At 50.6% G+C, this 17764-nt stretch overlaps 1 protein-coding gene across 1 annotated transcript; it reads right to left on the bottom strand.

The window, feature by feature from the left end:
- Positions 1-259: 259 nt before the first annotated feature.
- Positions 260-17131, bottom strand: LOC102452609 (beta-crystallin B2-like). The gene is made up of 6 exons (XM_075915767.1): positions 17102-17131; positions 13662-13736; positions 5693-5811; positions 2221-2353; positions 1131-1273; positions 260-507 (listed from the first exon to the last, which is right to left on the bottom strand). Exons 2-6 carry the CDS (start codon positions 13713-13715, stop codon positions 339-341), a joined length of 618 nt encoding a protein of 205 aa, XP_075771882.1. The 5' UTR covers positions 13716-13736; positions 17102-17131; the 3' UTR covers positions 260-338.
- Between the last annotated feature and the right edge of the window lie 633 nt (positions 17132-17764).

Here is a 17764-nt window from a genome sequence, read left to right as displayed (position 1 = left end):
ATCACCTCTCGAGGTCCCTTCCCGTTCTGGAGTTTTATGGTTCTGTGGCATCTACCTCAGAGGAACACGTGGGCTCTGTGATACTTAGAACTCGCAACCCCCTTGGCCACATCCCCTGGCAAGCCCAGAGAATAATTTCAAGCGTCTTCACGCCCCCCCAAGAAAAAAGGGCCAGAGGCGTGCATTTGAAACTGAAAGCTTTATTCAGCTGCTTCCACAGCAGAGCAGCTGTAGTCACTCAGTGGCCAGCGGCAGAGCAAGGCCTTTGGGAAACAGCAGCAGGTCACATACAAGCTCATTTCCTTCCTCCTCTGGGCACTCAGGAGAGGGGAGAGGCCTCAGTTGGTGGGGTGAAAGGCCCCTCGCTGATGCCACTGCATGTCCCGGATGCGCCGGACGGATTGAATCTGGGGGTGCTGGGCACCAAACTCTGAGCTGTCCTTATAGTCCCCCTTTTCAAACAGGTACTGGTAGCCTCTGTAGCCAGGGTACTGGTATCCGACCCAGCTACAAAGGGAAAGCATGGCTGAGTCAGAGACCAGGAGAACCCAGGCATCGGGGAGAGTCCCCAGTGTCTCCTCCCACACAGGCAGCCCCGCACCGCTCTGCAATCAAACTCCATCCCCGGCCAGCCTGGGGCAAGGGGCTGTGCCCCCACAGCCCTCACTAGCACTGCCGCTCACTTAGAAGCATTAAAGTTCTACACAAAGCCTCCGAGTGAAGGGAATTCCTTCCTTGGGGCTGACCCAGCTTGGGAGCTTCCCCCCTGCCTTGTTCTGACCAGGGCACTTGAGTCTGGAGCTCCTCACACACCTCCCTGGCCTCAGAAGGCTCCGTGCAGCCCTGCAAAAGACTGTTCGTTCTCCAGCCCCATCTTGCAACCTGCATCCTCCTGCTCAGCCCCAGGCCCAGAGCAAAGGACAGTGCAGCAGAGCTGCTGGCTGCAGTTGTGTCTGACATCTAACCACGTGAGTCAGGCTGTTGTCATGGCGAGGCCTTAAACTGGAGACAGAATTGGAGGCAAACAGTGCTTTTGTCCCCTCCGTTCCTCGATTCCAAATGTAGGGAAGGGAGACTCCCGTGCCCACCTCCTAACAGGGTCGAGGGGACCTGCCGCCCTAGGGACTTACGTGCCGCTTTGCACCCGCACCGACGACACTTTCTCCTGGTAGCCATGGGCATGGAAGCTGGGCACGTCGTCATCTATGATCTCAATCTTCTTGCCGGTGAAGCTGGGGTTTTCATAGAGCACGATCTTGTGTTCCTGACTGTCCTGAAGGGGAGGAGAGATGCTGGGTCAGTGTCAGCAGTGGGGCCAGGCAGCTTCCAGGGAAATTATGAGGGAGTCAGAATAGACAGCTTCAGCTGCCAAGCAAAACTTGAGTGCACAGAGAGCAGGCCCAGGCCAGCCTCATCACAGGACATGGAAAGCTGGCTGTGAGCAGGGATCATCCTTAGCCTTTCACTGTGAAACCTCTGCAGTGGCAAATTGCCCCGTAAATGTCCATTCTACAGTTGCCTCAGACCTTCCTCTAAAACAGGGGTGGGGAACCCAAGGCCGGGGAGCCAGATGCAGCACCTGGCTTGCCTGGATCGGCCCCCAAGGCGTGGGATCTCCCCCCAGCATTGGGGAGCTCATGCTGGTGTTCCAGCCTCCCCGCTGTCCCCCCGTGGGGCTGGAGCACACAGACACTCCCCACATTCCCCTCATACACCAAAGCCTAATGGGACCCAGGCTAGTAGATTTTGTCTCCTCCTCAGTCAGGGGCCATGTCAGTGAGAATTTGGGGAGGTTTTTTTGTTTTGTTTCTTTGCTTCTCACTTGTGTGTGGCCCCTGACTGATTTTTCTGTGGGTAAGTGGCCCCCAACACAAAAAAGGTTCCCCACCCCTGCTCTAAAACATCTGGCATTGGCCACTGTCAGAGATGTGACCCTGGCCCAAGATAGCCCCTGATCTGCCCTGGTAGGATGTTGTCTATTTTCCCCGGGGACATACAGCTTTCCAGTGGAGATTGGTGCACAGGTATAGTCACAATTATGGAGGCTGCAGGAGCTGCAGGCATTTGAGGACCTAGTGACTTGCCTGTTTGAAAAGTTCAGAACAGCTGGTTTTCTACAGAACTTTGGCTTCACCTCTTAGTCTGAGAGGGGCCTGGGAGAGGCTTCTGACTAAGCCTGACCAGATTATAATGATCAGTGTCTGACACAAGCACTCTCACCACTTTGATGGGTCTCAGGGAACCGATAGTGTCACTTCTCCGGCTGTTGGTCCAGGAATCCCAGCGGGGATACTCGCCCTTTTCAAACACAAATTGCTCACCTTTGCTGTTTGGCTGTTCATAGCCAACCCAGCTGGAAAAGAACAAAGTGCAAACATTGGAGATGGGAAAAGCACCAGATCCTCCAGGGAAGATCAATGCTGCCATGATTGATCTTCCAGGGTATGTCTACACTACAAAGTTAATTCGAACTAACAGCCGTTAGTTCGAATTAACTTTGATAGGCGTTACACATACAAACCGCTAGTTCGAACTTACTTGGAACTAGCGGAGCGCTTAATTCAAACTAGGAAAACCTCATTGTACGAGGACTAAGCCTAGTTCGAATTAGCTAGTTCGAATTAAGGGGTGTGTAGCCCCTTAATTCGAACTAGTGGGAGGCTAGCCCTCCCCAGCTTGCCCTGGTGGCCACTCTGGCCAACACCAGGGAAACTCGTCTGCCCCCCTCCCAGCCCCGGAACCCTTAAAGGAGCACGGTCTGGCTACGGTGCCCGTGCCAGGTGCAAGCCTGCCAGCACCCAGCCAGCAGACCCTGCACCTGGCACGGCTCGAGCCAGCCACCCGCTGCCACCCAGCCCTCCGCCTCTTCCCGGGACCAGGGTGGCAGCTCCCAGGAGCCTGCCCGGGGCCGGAAGAGGCGGGCACCCGTCTGGTCTAGTGTAGAGATCGTGGACCTCATCGAGGTTTGGGGGGAAGCCTCCAACATCCACGACCTCCGCACTAGGCACAGGAAAGTGGCCGTCTAGGGCAGGAGAGCTGCCAGCCTGGCCACCCAGGAGCAGGTGTGCATGAAAATCAAGGTGGTCCAGTGAGACCCCAACCCTGAGCCCTGAGCTTAGAACGTAAAAACATAAGCATGGCCACACTGGGTCAGACCAAAGGTCCATCTAGCCCAGTAGCCTGTCTGCCAACAGCGGCCAGCACCAGCTACCTTGGAGGGGATGGACCGAAGACAATGACCAAGCCATTTGTCTCGTGCCATCCATCTCCAGCCTTCCACAAACAGAGGCCAGGGACACCATTCCTAACCCCTGGCTAATAGCACTCCATGGACCCAACCTCCATGAATTTATCTAACTTCTCTTTAAACTCTGTTCTAGTTCTAGCCTTCACAGCCTCCTGCAGCAAGGAGTTCCACAGGTTGACTATTTGCTTTGTGAAGAAGAACTTTCTGTTATTAGTTTGAAGCCTGCTACCCATTCCTTTCCTTTGGTGTCCTCTAGTCCTTCTATTATGGGAACTAATGAAGAACTTTTCTTTATGCACCCTCTCCACACCACTCATGCTTTTATAGCCCTCTATCATATCCCCCCTCCGTCTCCTCTTTTCTAAGCTGAAAAGTCCCAGTCTCTTTAGCCTCTCTTCATATGGGACCTGTTCCAAACCCCTCATCATTTTAGTTGCCCTCCCCTCTCCCACCCTCTCTCTTCTCCTCTCCCACCTCCTTTTCCCAGTCTCCCCGAGTTTTGTTCAATAAAGAGAGTTTCTATTTTTGAACACACGTGTCCTTTATTTTGTACATCAGGAAGGGGGGCTAGGGAGGGGTAAGTGGAAGGAGGTGAGGGAGGAATGGGGTACGAGCCCCCGATGGGGAGGACTGGGGTGGCTCTGCGGGCTCCTCGGGGTGGAAGCTCCTCTGCAGCCCCCCGATTGACCCCCCCCCCCGGATGGCAGCCTGCGGCAAGTGCAGCCGGTCTGATGGTCGAGTGCTGTGATGTGCCGAGTGCGGGCACTCAGGGCACTCCAAGCCAGGACTGCTTTGCTGTCCCTCATCGAGTTAGACAAGCGAGCGGGGAACCCTGAGAACTGTCTGTCCGGGGTGGGGGTGGGGTCCCTTTAAGCACAGCCCTCGGCTAGCCTGAGACAGCATCTCCACGCTCTAAGTCCTCCTCTGATGCCCTGCCGGCACTGCTTCCGGCCAGCCTTAACCCCGGTTCAGGGTCCACTCAGTGTGGACATGCTAGTTCGAATTAGCAAAACGCTAATTCGAACTAGTTTTTAGGTCTAGATGCACTAGTTTGAATTAACTTAGTTTGAATTAACTAATTTGAATTAAGTTAGTTCGAATTAGTGCTGTAGTGTAGACATACCCTCAGAGTTTCATTTAGCGGGTCTTGCTAAATTGAACTCAGAGGGTGCCCCCGTCAGTGGCTGGTACTCCTTCTTCTGTGAGGAGTAAGGGAAATCAACGGGAGTGTTTGCTCCCATTGGCCTTTCGCTGTGGGGATGACGGGGAAACTCGAAACCAGGTATGTCGACTCCAGCTATGTAATTAATGTAGCTGGAGTTGCATATCTAGATTCGACCTCCTTTAGTGTAGACCTGGCCTTAGGGTATGTGTACACTACGCAGCTTTTAGCGACACAGTCATGTCGCTAACTTCCACCCCCTATGACAGAGGTTACTTTGTTGGCAGGAGACCACCTCGGTTTTCCTGAAGTTATGGAGCCTTGTGCCCACTAGGCAGCCTGTATTTCTGTCTCGCTCTTGCTGTGGCTGGCCGTGGGTGGGAGGCACAGCACTGATGGCCGATGTTGTACGTGTCACACACAACTCATTGCAGCGCCTAGGCCACTGACCATAGAGGGAAATGACCAGTGATCGGGGCAGGAAGCTACTCCCTGCAAAACACACAGTTAATTGGGCCAGCTGCAGCACAAAGCCAAGCTGGTTGCTACAACTGTGCTGCATCTCACGCCCGTGTACGAGCGTCCTTGCTCTCCCATGCTCTCTCTGGCAGAACCCAGATTCCTTACTGAGTGGCCTTCCAGCGTTGTAGGACTCCCTGCAATCTGTTCCAGGGATCCCCTGGTGCTGCAGAGCCAGCGGGTACATTCCAGCATGAGTAGCCAGACACATACCAGCTACCCCAAAACCAGCATGGTCACAGCAGCACAGGGTGGATCCTTGGGTTAACAGCTAGTATGCACACTGACACCCAGCCTGGGCAGCCTCCGTGCTGCCCGGGACGTACTGTTGCTTCTTGCACACTACCAGAAGCAGCACTAGTGTTTCTGGTTACCCGCCCTGGGCATACGCTCCCAGCTCTGCTGTACCTAAATCCTGCTCTTAGGCACCTGGCTGTAAAACCAGTGTGGGGCCACAGAGGTGAATGCATTCACATGGGCATGAATGAGGGCCAAGTCTGACCCAGCATCTGTCAGCCTGGGAGGTGTTCAGGGGGTCTCTTTATATAACTCTACCCTGTGGCTCAGCTGCTAGGGCCTCTCCAGGCTGGGGATACATGGGAGGAGCCAATGTCCAGTCAGTAACTTACTTCTTCATTTGATATTGTTTTACACCCAACGGTTGTTTCTAAGTCACTATCCCAGCCTCCCCTGCCAGACACACCGGCTGACCCAGGCTCACCCCTGGGCTTTCATCCCCAGCAGCCCACATGCAAGATACGTACGGTCCATAGTGTACTAGGATGGAGCAAACCTTCTCCATTCCGGCCTCCTTCAAATTGGAACAAGCGGCATTAAGTTCATGGCAGTGACCTTGGAAATTTTCTTGCTCAAAGACAATGATCTAACAGGCAAGAAAGAGATGGAAGAACAGCAGCTTAGACAAGGGGGTTGAAGCCCTGTAGTGCATCCTTCCCATGAGCACAGGGGTCAGGGCAGGGCTGTTCCCTACCATATGTTCTCTTGTGGGTTCTCTTAGCCCAGGTAGACTGACTCAAGGGAGGAGACACTGACAGTCCCAGAATGTTCAGGGGGTAGCCAAGTTAGTCTGTACAGGCTAAACTTAAAAAACAACAAATGGTCTGGTAGCACTTTATAGACTAACAAAACATGTGGATGGTATCATGAGCTTTCAGGAGTCATCAAGTCCAGCCCCCTGCTCTAGGCAGGACCAATCCCAACTACATCAACCCAGCCAGGGCCTTGTCAAGCCGAGACTTAAACACCTCTAGGGATGGAGAATCCACCCCCTCCCCAGGTAACCCAGCCCAGTGCTTCCCCACCCGCCTAGGGAAATCGTTTTTCCTTATGTCCAACCTAGACCTGCCCCACTGCAACTTGAGCCCATTGCTCCTTGTTCTGCCACCTGTCACTACTGAGAACAGCCTCTCCATCCTCTTTGAACCCCCCTTCAGGAAGTTGCAGGCTGCTGCCAACCCCTGCCCCCCCTCACTCTTCTCTTCTGAAGAGTAAACAAACCCAAATCCCTCAGCCTCTCCTCATCGGTCATATGCTCCAGCCCCCTAATCATTTTGGTTGCCCTCCGCTGGACCCTCTCTAGTGCATCAACATCCTTTCTGTAGTGGGGGCCCAGAACTGGACACAATACTCCAGATGTGGCCTCACCAAAGCCGAATAAAGGGGAATAATCACTTCTCTAGATCTGCTGGCAATGCTCCTCTTAATGCAACCTAATATGCCATTAGCCTTCTTGGCTACAAGGGCGCCCTGTTGACTCATATCCAGCTTCTCATCCACTGTAACCCCCAGGTCCTTTTCTGCAGAACTGCTACTTAGCCAGTCGGTCCCCAGCCTGTACCAATACTTGGGATTCTTCCGTCCCAAGTGCAGGACTCTACACTTGTCCTTGTTGAACCTCATCAGATTTCTTCTGGCCGAATTCTCTAATCTGTCCAGGTCACTCTGGACCCTATCCCTGCCCTCCAGCGTATCTACCTCTCCCCTAGCTTAGTGTCATCCGCAAACTTGCTGAGGGTGCAATCCATCCCCTCAGCCAGGTCATTAATAAACATAAGAACATAAGAACATAAAAATGGCCGTACTGGGTCAGACCAAAGGTCCATCCAGCCCAGTATCCTGTCTGCCCACAGTGGCCAATGCCAGGTGCCCCAGAGGAAGTGAATCGAACAGGGAATGATCAGGTGATCTCTCCCCTGCCATCCATTTCCACCCTCTGACAAACAGAGGCTCGGGACACCATTCCTACCCATACTGGCTAATAGCCAGTTATGGACTTAACCTCCATGAATGTATCTAGTTCTCTTTGAAACCCTGTTATTGTCCTAGCCTTCACAACCTCCTCCGGCAAGGAGTTCCACAGATTGCGTATGCGCTGTGTGAAGAAGAACTTCCTTTTATTTGTTTTCAACCTGCTGCCCATTAATTTCATTTGGTGGCCCCTAGTTCTTATATTATGAGAACAAGTAAATCACTTTTCCTTATTCACTTTCTCCACACCACTCATGATTGTCTAGACCTCTATCATATCCCCCCTTAGTCGCCTCTTTTATAAGTGGAAAAGTCCTAGTCTCTTTTATCTCTCCTCATATGGGACCCGTTCCAAACCCCTAATCATTTTAGTTGTCCTTCTGTGAACCTTTTCTAATGCCAGTAGATCTCTTTTGAGATGAGGAGACCACATCTGTACACAGTAGTCCAGATGTGGGTGTACCATGGATTTATATAAGGGCAATAAGATATTCTCAGTCTTATTCTCTACCCCTTTTTTAGTGATTCCTAACATCCTGTTAGCTTTTTTGACTGCCGCTGCACACTGCGTGGACGTCTTCAGAGAACTATCCACGATGACTCCAAGATCTTTCCTGATTAGTTGTAGCTAAATTAGCCCCCCCCCCCATCATATTATATGTATAGTTAGGGTTATTTTTCCCGATGTGCATTCCTTTACATTTATCCGCATTAAATTTCATTTGCCATTTTGTTGGCCAGTCACTTAGTTTGGTGAGATCTTTTTGAAGTGCTGCACAGTCTGCTTTGGTCTTAACTACCTTGAGCAGTTTAGTGTCGTCTGCAAACTTTCCCACCTCACGGTTTACCCCTTTCTCCAGATCATTTATGAATATGTTGAATAGGACTGGTCCTAGGACTGACCCTTGGGGGACACCACTAGTTACCTCTCTCCAATCTGAAAATTTACCATTTATTCCTACCCTTTGTTTCCTGTCTTTTAACCAGTTCTCAATCCATGAAAGGACCGGTGGAGCTCTGTGTAGTAGGGGCAGAAGTGGGGTCCTGCCCCGGAGCGCGAGCTGTGCTCCCTGGCCCTGGAGTACCCCTGCTACAGCTCCTTCACTTTGCTCCTCACTTGCTCCAGAGTCCTGTGGTGGTGGCCCCTCATGGCCAGGGTCTCAGCCATCTGGCCATATATGTTGGCGTTTCTGCGTCTGGAGCCAAGATCCTGGAGGGTCTCCTCCTCGCCCCATACCTCCAGGAGGGCCGGGATCTCCGCCCCAGACCAGGATGGCTCACATCTTTTCCTGCCCCTGTCAGGCTCTTGGAAGCCCTCTGCATGCTTCCTGGGAGGGCCAGTGGGCTCTTGCAGGGCTTGTGGCTGGGGGACATTGGTGCCCACATGTCAGGCACTGGCAGCTGCATGGTGGGGTGCAGCTCCCAGGGCCGGCTTCCTGCCACAAGCCTTGTCCCAGGTGGCTGCGGCTTTAAGAGCTGGCAGGAGACAGGAACTATAGAGTTGTGATGAGTGTGGATGGAGTGGCCAGCAGGGCATCTGTGTTATTTACTGGAGGCCTCTTTATTCGACAGAACTCCCTCTTCCACGTCCACACACCCCCTCTTCCAAAAAACCTTTTTCAGAAAAAGTGTTATTCCCCGTAGAATGAAGTTTACTGCTGTTGGAAAAACCCCTCCGTTCTTTCGACTTTTTGTCGAAATAATGCTGTTGCAGTGTGGACGCAAGTATTGTTTTTCCGGGAAAATGCTGCAGTGTAGACATACCCTGAAATCCTGCTGGACCACCGATGTTGCCAGACCAGAGTGTGCCAGACTAGAGAGGTTCTGAGCTCTTTCTGGTCTGTGCCCACAGACAGGAGCACTACATTGTGTCCTTTCGTGGGTGTGAGGCCAGCCGGTCTCTTCCATGTCAGTCGCTCCAATTTTCAGAGCATTTGAGCATCTGAAATTAACTTCTAATGCTTGATAGCCATTAATCCAGCCCTGGCTCCAGCATCTGTCTCTCACTCAAACCAGCCCATTAAACAAAACCAAGTGACACACGCACACCCATGAATGTATATTGCACCTAATGCTTTTACCAGCGCTTGCTGCCAGACTTCTGGCTCTCAGCAAGCATGTGCCCTTAGCAAGAGGTTGAAACAGGGTGTGCTCTGAGACCAGCTTAATGGGGGACATGTGGAAGGGGGCCTGCGCTTCACATCCCAAGCTATGCAGGAGGGAGGAAGTGGGCATGGCCTGGGGCTATGCTCCATCAAAAGTAAAGCGCTCTCCTGGAGGCTTGAATTTCATGCGCAAGCAGCGATGAAAGTAACTTAACATTTCTTACGGGTATTGTCCTATTGCAATCTGGGTCCCTCCCCGCTCTTCAAATAGCTCCCTGCTGGCTTTTGCCGTAGCTCAGTGAGCTCTTGCTGCAGCTGTGCACGATTGTGCTTACTTTCACATCTGTGTGCAAGTTTTGGCTGACACGGGCTTTGGCTTCCCCAGCTGCATGCCTGGGCTGTTTGGCCCCTTCGGATTTGGGGTGAGGACTGGAGGAATGGCAGTGGAGGAGACAGCTGTCGTCTGCAAACTTTGCCACCTCACTGTTTACCCCTTTCTCCAGATGATTTATGAATAAGTTGAATAGGACAAGGAAGAACTCAAACTTTGCCACCTCACTGTTTACCCCTTACTTTTTAAAGGCTAGGTTAGAAACCATAGTTAATAGTTCCGCAATTTCCCATTTGAGTCCTTTCAGAACTCTTGGGTGAATGCCATCTGGTCCCAGGGACTTGTTACTGTTAAGTTCATCAATTAATTCCAAAACCTGCTCTAATGACACTTCAATCTGTGACAAGTCCTCAGATTTGTCACCTACAAAGGACGGGTCAGGTTTGGGAAATTCCCCAACATCCTCAGCTGTGAAGACTGAAGCAAAGAATTCATTTAATTTCCCCGCAATGACTTTATTGTCTTTCAGTGCTCCTTTTGTATCAAAGATGTTGAACAAAACCAGTCCTAGAACTGATCCTTAGGGCACTCCGCTAGAAAGCGACCGCCAACCTGACATGGAGCCGTTGATCACTACCTGTTGGGCCTGACAGTCTAGCCATCTTTCTATCCATCTTACCATCCATTTATCCAATCCATACCCCCTTAACTTGCTGGCAAGAATATTGTGGGAGACCGTATCAAAAGCCTTGCTAAAGTCCAGGTCTATCACATCCACTGACTTCCCCGTGTCCACAGAGCCAGTTACCTCATCATAGAAGCTAATCAGATTGGTCAGGCACGACTTGCCCTTCGTGACTCCATGTTGACTATTCCTGATCACTTTCTCCTCTTCCAAGTGCTTCAAAATGGATTCCTTGAGGCTCCCCTCCATGATTTTTCTGGGGACTGAGGTAAGGCTGACTGGTCTGTAGTTCCCTGGATCGTCCTAGTTCCCTTTTTTAAAGATGGGCACTACATTTGCCTTTTTCCAGTCGTCCGGGATCTGTCCTGATCTCCACGAGTTTTCAAAGATAATGGCCAAAGGCTCCGCAATGACATTTGCCAACTCCCTCAATACCCTCGGATGCGTTAAATCTGGGCCTATGTTTAGCTTTACTTAATAGTTCCTAACTTGTTCTTTCCCCACCAAGGGCTGCCCACCTCCTTCCCACGCTGCGTTGCCTAGTGCACTAGTCTGGGAGCTGACCTTGTCCGTGAAGACAGAGGCAAAGAACGCATTGAGTACGTCAGCTTTTCCCACATCATCTGTCACTAGGGTACCGCCCTCATCCAGTAGGGGCCGCACACCCTCTCTGATCACCCTCTTCTTGCTAACATGCCTGTAGAAACCTTTCTTGTTACCCTTCACATCCCTTGCCAGCTGCACTTCCAGTTGCGCTTTCGCCTTCCTGATAACTCCCTTGCATTCTCGAGCAATATATTTATACTCCTCCCTCGTCATCTGTCCAAGTTTCCACTTCTTGTCAGCTTCCTTTTTGTGTTTAAGCTCACCAAGGATGTCCCCGGTAAGCCAATCTGGTCTCCTACCATATTTGCTTTTCTTACTGCGCGTCGGGATGGTTTCTTCCTGTGCCTTCAATAAGGCTTCTTTAAAATGCTGCCAGCTGTCCTGGACTCCTTTCCCCTTCATGTGAGCATCCCAGGGAACCCTGCCCATCAGTTCTCTGAGGGAGTCAAAGTCTGCTCTTCTGAAGTCCAGGGTGTGTAGTTTGCTACTCTCCTTTCTTCCTTTGGTCAGGATCCTGAAATCTACCATCTCATGATCACTGCTTCCCAGGCTGTCACCCGCCTCTACTTCCCCTATTAGTTCCTCCCTGTTTGTGAGCAGGTGGTCAAGCTGCGCACGGCCCCTGGTCAGATCCTTCAGCACTTGTACCAAGAAGTATAAAGTGCTACCAGACTATATGTTGTTTTTTAAGTCCCAGAATGGTGGAGCGTAGAGCTGGAAAAGCAGTATTAACACCAGTCCATTTTCAGCCCTCCTCCCTCAGCCATTCTTTCTGGTGTATTCAAGTGTTTTGCTCAGGGTGCTTTAGAAGTCCTAAGTGACTCCTGGCATGGCCCTGGGGGAGGTCTCTGGCTACCCATGCTCTACTTTGGTTTCTTCCATTTCTCTGAGTTACAAACTACCCCAAAGAACCCTCTCTTCGGTCTTAATTGTCTCAGAATGTATTGAGCGTCTTTCCACCCAAGAAAGTCTCCACATCCTGCAGAGTGTTTTATGTCTCCTTGGTCATTATTTACCCCAAACTGTAAAAGTTGGGCCAAAGTCAGCCCTGATGTAACCCTGCTATCTTTAGCGAACCCAGAGCAGACATCACTTAGCGCATTTAACCAGGGACCTCAGTCATTTGTAGCTCTTCTCTGAATTCCCCGCTCACCCATGTTGTCCCTGCACTTAGGTGCCTAGTGCCAAGCCGGCATTTCACAATGATGTTATCGATCATAGTGGGGTTTTAACACTTGGCCCAGCTGCCTCAGCAATTTGCTTTCCAGTCCCAGATCTAGGTCACTCCAAGTGCAGTGACCTTTTCTTCCCAGTGCAATTTGAGCCCCGGCTAAACATACAGTCTTCGGGACGGGTGTTACGTATTAACACATCATCCAGCAAGCCAGGTTCTGGTGGGTTTGTGGGGCAGTGGAGCTGAGAGAGGAAAATCTGTTGTCCCTGCACACAAAACAGGAGGGCTGGGCTGAGCCAGCACCACTGAAGTCAAACTGGCAGACTTTCCAGCCACTTCTGTGGGGGGTGGATCAGGCCCCCCATGGGAGGAAGGCAACCCTGACTTCTTTCTATCCCCCCCGTCCCATTTTTTCCTCCCCCCCCCCTTTCTCCCTCATTTATTTTGGCTCTGGACATCCAATACTCCAGTCATCTGAAGAAGTGGGCTGTGCCCACGAAAGCTCATGATACCATCTATGTGTTTTGTTACCGTATAAAGTGCTGCTAGACTATTTGTTGAACAGGATTGTCACCCCAAAGTCAGAGTTCCCAAAGGTGGTCCCAAGATGAGGGTGATGCGTGATGAGGGTTTTCCCCCACCCACATCCAGCAGAGTCTAGCCACTCTGCAGTGACACTGGTGGCTGGCCAGTGCCAGCTGACCCGGGCTAAGGAGCTGTATAATGGGTGCAAAGACATTTGTCTCAGGCAGGCACCCGGTCTCTAGGCCCCTGCCTGGTGGGACCCCAGGGTCCAGGAGCTGGGGCCTTAAAGATCAACACCAATTACTGCTGGGGTTTCTCCCGGGGCTGATGTGTCCGATGCATCAGGGCTGAGGCCAAAGGAAATGGCTGGCCCGCAAGTGGCTCAGCAACTTGAGAGAGAATGCTGGGCTGCTGCCTCATTGCATTACACATGGGTGGGTTCAGGGAAGACTTTTTGCACAGCACTGCTGCCCATGCTGCAGCTTTGGCTGATTCTAGGGCAATTGGCAGGATTTATCTAGTGTCCCTTGTGGGCCCCCCTGATGAATGGCTGTTAAATATGCCACTTGCTCTCCGGCTTTCCTATGAGACCTCAACCATGCGGGGAGGCTTGGAGAGCTGCCGGTGTGGGGAAGCCTCTTCCTTTTGTCCCACAGACCCTGCATCCCTGCACCCTGGAGGCGAGTCTCGGGATGGGGCGGGCGCAATGGCATTTGATGCTGTTGTGCACACTAAGCAGCTGCTTTGGGGCTGGCACTGGCGCGCCGAGACCACTGTCTAGCCTCCAACAGTCCGAGCTGCTGAATGAAAAGCAGAGGAGGGTTTAGGGCAAACTGCTGCTGATTCGGGGAGGGGAGGTTCTCAGCAGCTCAGCCATTCATATTCCTGCCTCCTGCCTCCCAGGAGGAGAGCAGCTCTTGGCTGCACTGAAGTGGGGCAGTGGATACACACACATGCCTCCATGCGTGTAGGCTTCTTGGGACCTTGTCGCTGGGCAAACCCAGCCACTGCACAGCTGTGCAGAGAAGCACACACTGACCTTCGGGCTGGCTTGCTGTTGCTTGGAGGCTGGCAGCTGGTGGTCTGACGCCATTGTGAAACTGAGGGCCGGGTTCTTTGGGAGGGAAACCCACACAGTTAAACCGGAAATTTGTTTGGGTTCATACACACAAACCCACCCTCCTGGCATCCATCCATTAATAAGTTTAATAGTGTGTTCACTTTTTTCATTGTATCCCTTTGGTATATATGGCCATGCCAATTCTCTTCCAGAATTTGATCTGAGGACGTGGGACTGGCCCACGAAAGCTCATCACCTAATAAACCATCTTGTTAGTCTTTAAAGTGCTACACAGTTTTTCCTTTTGTTTTAGCAAGATCAGACTAACATGGCTACCTCTCTATTACTAAAGTGTTTGGGTTTGCACAGTGCGCAATGATCCATCTCAAAGGGAAGAGAGACCACACACACCAGATGCAAAGGGATCATAGCGGGAGCAAAGAACTACAAACCGCAGCTCCCTGGACGCTAAGGAGTAGCTGGAGGCACCTGCCTTTCACCTCACTTGTTCTCTAGAAACATAATTAGTGCTTGCCTGACAACAGCAAGTGTGCTAAGCAATCCCACCTTAGAGTCTCAAGGGCAGTCCTGTAGGACTCTCTCCTTCCTACCACCTCAACCAGAGTCCTGCATTCTTCAAACACATGTCTCTGGCCCAGCGGCAGCCTAGCGAAGGGGAAAATCCATGCACTGACTTCCTCCAGTTTGGAGCCAAAGTCTAGGCCGGCCCAGCTTGCACCAACAAACAATACAAAGTCTCCATGGGTTTCAGTTAGGAGCTTTGTCTGCATAAGGGCTGTCCAGCATCTGAAGGGAGCAGACTCGCAGTGAAATCAAAGGGAAACAGCTTCCAGTTGGCCGGAGGAAAACTTGCCTGAGGCCCTCTGACTTTTGGCCCAAACAGTATTAACAATAGCACAGGCAGGGTGAGCCTCATGGAGTTTCCCTGAAATTTAGGGCTTGGCTAAAGCAGTTCAAGTTTATGAAACTGTTTTCAACTCCCCTGCCCCCCACCCCCCACCTGCAATTTAAACCCCAGAGCTATCCAATTAGACCTGCAGGGCAGCCAGTACTGGGTGTCCAGGAAAGACAAATCCCATGTCTCCAGTTGGCGCCAACGGACCAGCTGCAGATCATGTGGGGGCATCGCTGTGCAGGAAGGGGAGGCAAAGTGTCTTGTCTGTCCAACTCAGTACAAACTTAAAAACCAACAAATGGTCTGGTAGCACTTTATAGACTAACAAAACACATAGATGGTATCATGAGCTTTCGTGGGCACAGCTCACTTCTTCAGATGACCAGAGTTTTGAGTTTAGGATGTGCAGACCCAAAATAAATAGGGGAGAAGGAAGAGGAGGGAAGGGGGCGGGAAACAAGGAGCAGGGGATATGAAAATATCAAAGGGAAAAACAAGTAGGCAGAACTGGTAACCTATAAGCACCTAAAGATTGGATAGTTAAAAGAAGCAGATAAGGATCATAGGATAGCAATTAGATAGGAAGGGTACTAACGCAAGAACCTACAGACAAAGAGCTGTTGGCACCTTCATTGAATGTTAGGTTGATAATGTGCCGGCCATCCGTTATCTCGATTGAGGAGGTCATCAGTGTGAGAATTGAACTTGCAGATGAATTGTAATTCCAACACCTCTCTGTGTATTTGACTTGTAGAATTGGTTTGTGACAAGACAGCCACCTGGAGATCTTTACTGGAGATCAAATTACTATACCTAATCACTCTTTAAAAGATCTCCAGGTGTCTGTCTTGTCACAAATCAATTCTACAAGTCAAATACTCCAGCCACCTGGAGATCTTTTAAAGAGTGATTAGGTAGATTGAAGTGCTGTCCAACAGGTTTCTGTATGTTCCCTTTATGTATATCTGATTTGTGTCCATTGATTCCTTCTCGTAGGGACTGTCCAGTTTGTCCACTATATATAGCAGTGAGGCATTGTTGGCATTTGATGGCATGGACCAAATTAGTGGATGTGCAGTTGAATGATCCTTTGATTTGGTAGCTTATGTTGTTGGCTCCAGTGATGAATTCGCTTGTATAGATATCTAACAACATAAGCTACCAAATCAAAGGCTCATTTAACTGCACATCCAGGCGTTGGAATTACAATTCATCTGCAAGTTCAATTCTCACACTGATGACCTCCTCAATCGAGATAACGGATGGCCGGCACATTATCAACCTAACATTCAATGAAGGTGCCAACAGCTCTTTGTCTGTAGGTTCTTGCGTTAGTACCCTTCCTATCTAATTGCTATCCTATGATCCTTATCTGCTTCTTTTAACTATCCAATCTTTAGGTGCTTATAGGTTACCAGTTCTGCCTACTTGTTTTTACCTTTGATATTTGCATACCCTCTGCTCCTTGTTTCCTGCCCCCTTCTTTTTTTTCCTCCTCCCCTCTCCCTCCTCCCCTATTTATTTTGGGTCTGCACATCCTAAACTCAAAACTCTGGTCATCTGAAGAAGTGGGCTGTGCCCACAGAAGCTCATGATCCCATCTGCATGTTTTGTTAGTCTATAAAGTGCTACCAGACCATTTGTTGTTTAAGTTTTTCCTGTACAGACTAAGGGTATGTCTACACTACCACCCTAGTTCAAACTAGGGTGGTTAATGTAGTCATACGAACTTGCAAATGAAGCCCGGGATTTGAATTTCCCGGGCTTCATTTGCATGTTGCCGGACGCTGCCATTTTTAAATGTCCACTAGTGCGGACTCTGTGCCCGCGGCTACACGCGGCACAAACTAGATAGTTCAGACTAGGCTTCCTATTCCGAACTACCGTTACTCCTCGTGGAATGAGGCGTACAGATAGTTCGGAATAGGAAGCCTAATCCGAACTATCTAGTTCGTGCCGCGTGTAGCCGCGGGCACAGAGTCTGCACTAACGGGGATTTAAAAATGGCGGCGCCCGGCAACATGCAAATGAAGCCCGGGAAATTCAAATCCCGGGCTTCATTTGCAAGTTCATATGACTACATTAACCACCCTAGTTCGAACTAGGGTGGTAGTGTAGACATACCCTAACTCAGCTACCCCCTGAAGCTTCCAACTCAGTACAGTCTTCCCTGACAGGAACTTGTGCCCAGTAATAATCAAACACGAGGGGGATTTTCAAAGCTGTCTCATTTGAGTAGGCTGGAAGTTAGGTGAAACCACCTGCAAAACTGCAATGAAATTCTGGTCATGCTCCTGACCAGTTGTGAACTCCCTGTCGCTGTGTGCTACTGAAACACTGGTATCCTCTTATTCGCCTATTGAATGTACGTACCCACATACATTGCTGGGCACCTCTTTGCTGCATTGATGCTATGGAGGGTCAATCAGTCTTCAGACCCTGTGGCTTTGGATTGCAGTGGCAACAACATTTGTAAAAAGGGAAGTAAATAGAAAATTCTTACCAGTCCTACGAGCACCTGCTGGAGCCACTGATGGGCCTGGGGCTGAGCAGGAGAATTTATACCGTCCCTTGGCAGAATGGTGCCAAAACTATTTACAAACCAGTCAAAACATGAAACAAAGAGAGAATGCTGGACAAAAACTCCATGAAAACCAAGGTCAGCTGCTTCCCAGCAGCCATTGTCTTGCTAAACCCCCAGCTGTGGAATTATTTCATTAGCCTTCACATTCGGAGCAGCCAGCTTTGTTGGGTGTGTTGGCCAGGAGATTTAGAGGTTGCATGCATCAGCCAAACACAGGCCAGGCTCGAGACCCTCGCTTTCAAACAATGCAACACCCAGCCTTGCTTCAGGATTTTTGGAGCCAGGGACTTTATTCCTGTAGCAAGCTGACGTCCCCGCCCCTCAGTTAGAAGTGCAAAAATTGCTGAGGTGGGCTGGCTGTGTGTGCAATAAATAACTGGGCCTTTCAAACAAACAGTCAATGGCTCTGCTGCCACCAATGTCATTACTTTCAGCAGAAACAGAAATCTGTGTATGTGATGCTTTGAACATGGCCCCGAGAACACATTTAACCCTTGCATGTATGGCAGAGATGGCTGTAGTGTCCTATGTGTTAGGCCAGGGGGAGACTGAAGTGTATAGCTAGGACAGTGGTCACCAACC

Source organism: Pelodiscus sinensis, unplaced genomic scaffold (assembly GCF_049634645.1).
Source record: "Pelodiscus sinensis isolate JC-2024 unplaced genomic scaffold, ASM4963464v1 ctg66, whole genome shotgun sequence".
In the NCBI taxonomy this organism is placed as follows: domain Eukaryota; kingdom Metazoa; phylum Chordata; order Testudines; family Trionychidae; genus Pelodiscus; species Pelodiscus sinensis.
The sequence above is the reverse complement of the archived record's forward strand: the minus strand, read 5'-3'. Positions and strand labels throughout refer to the sequence as shown.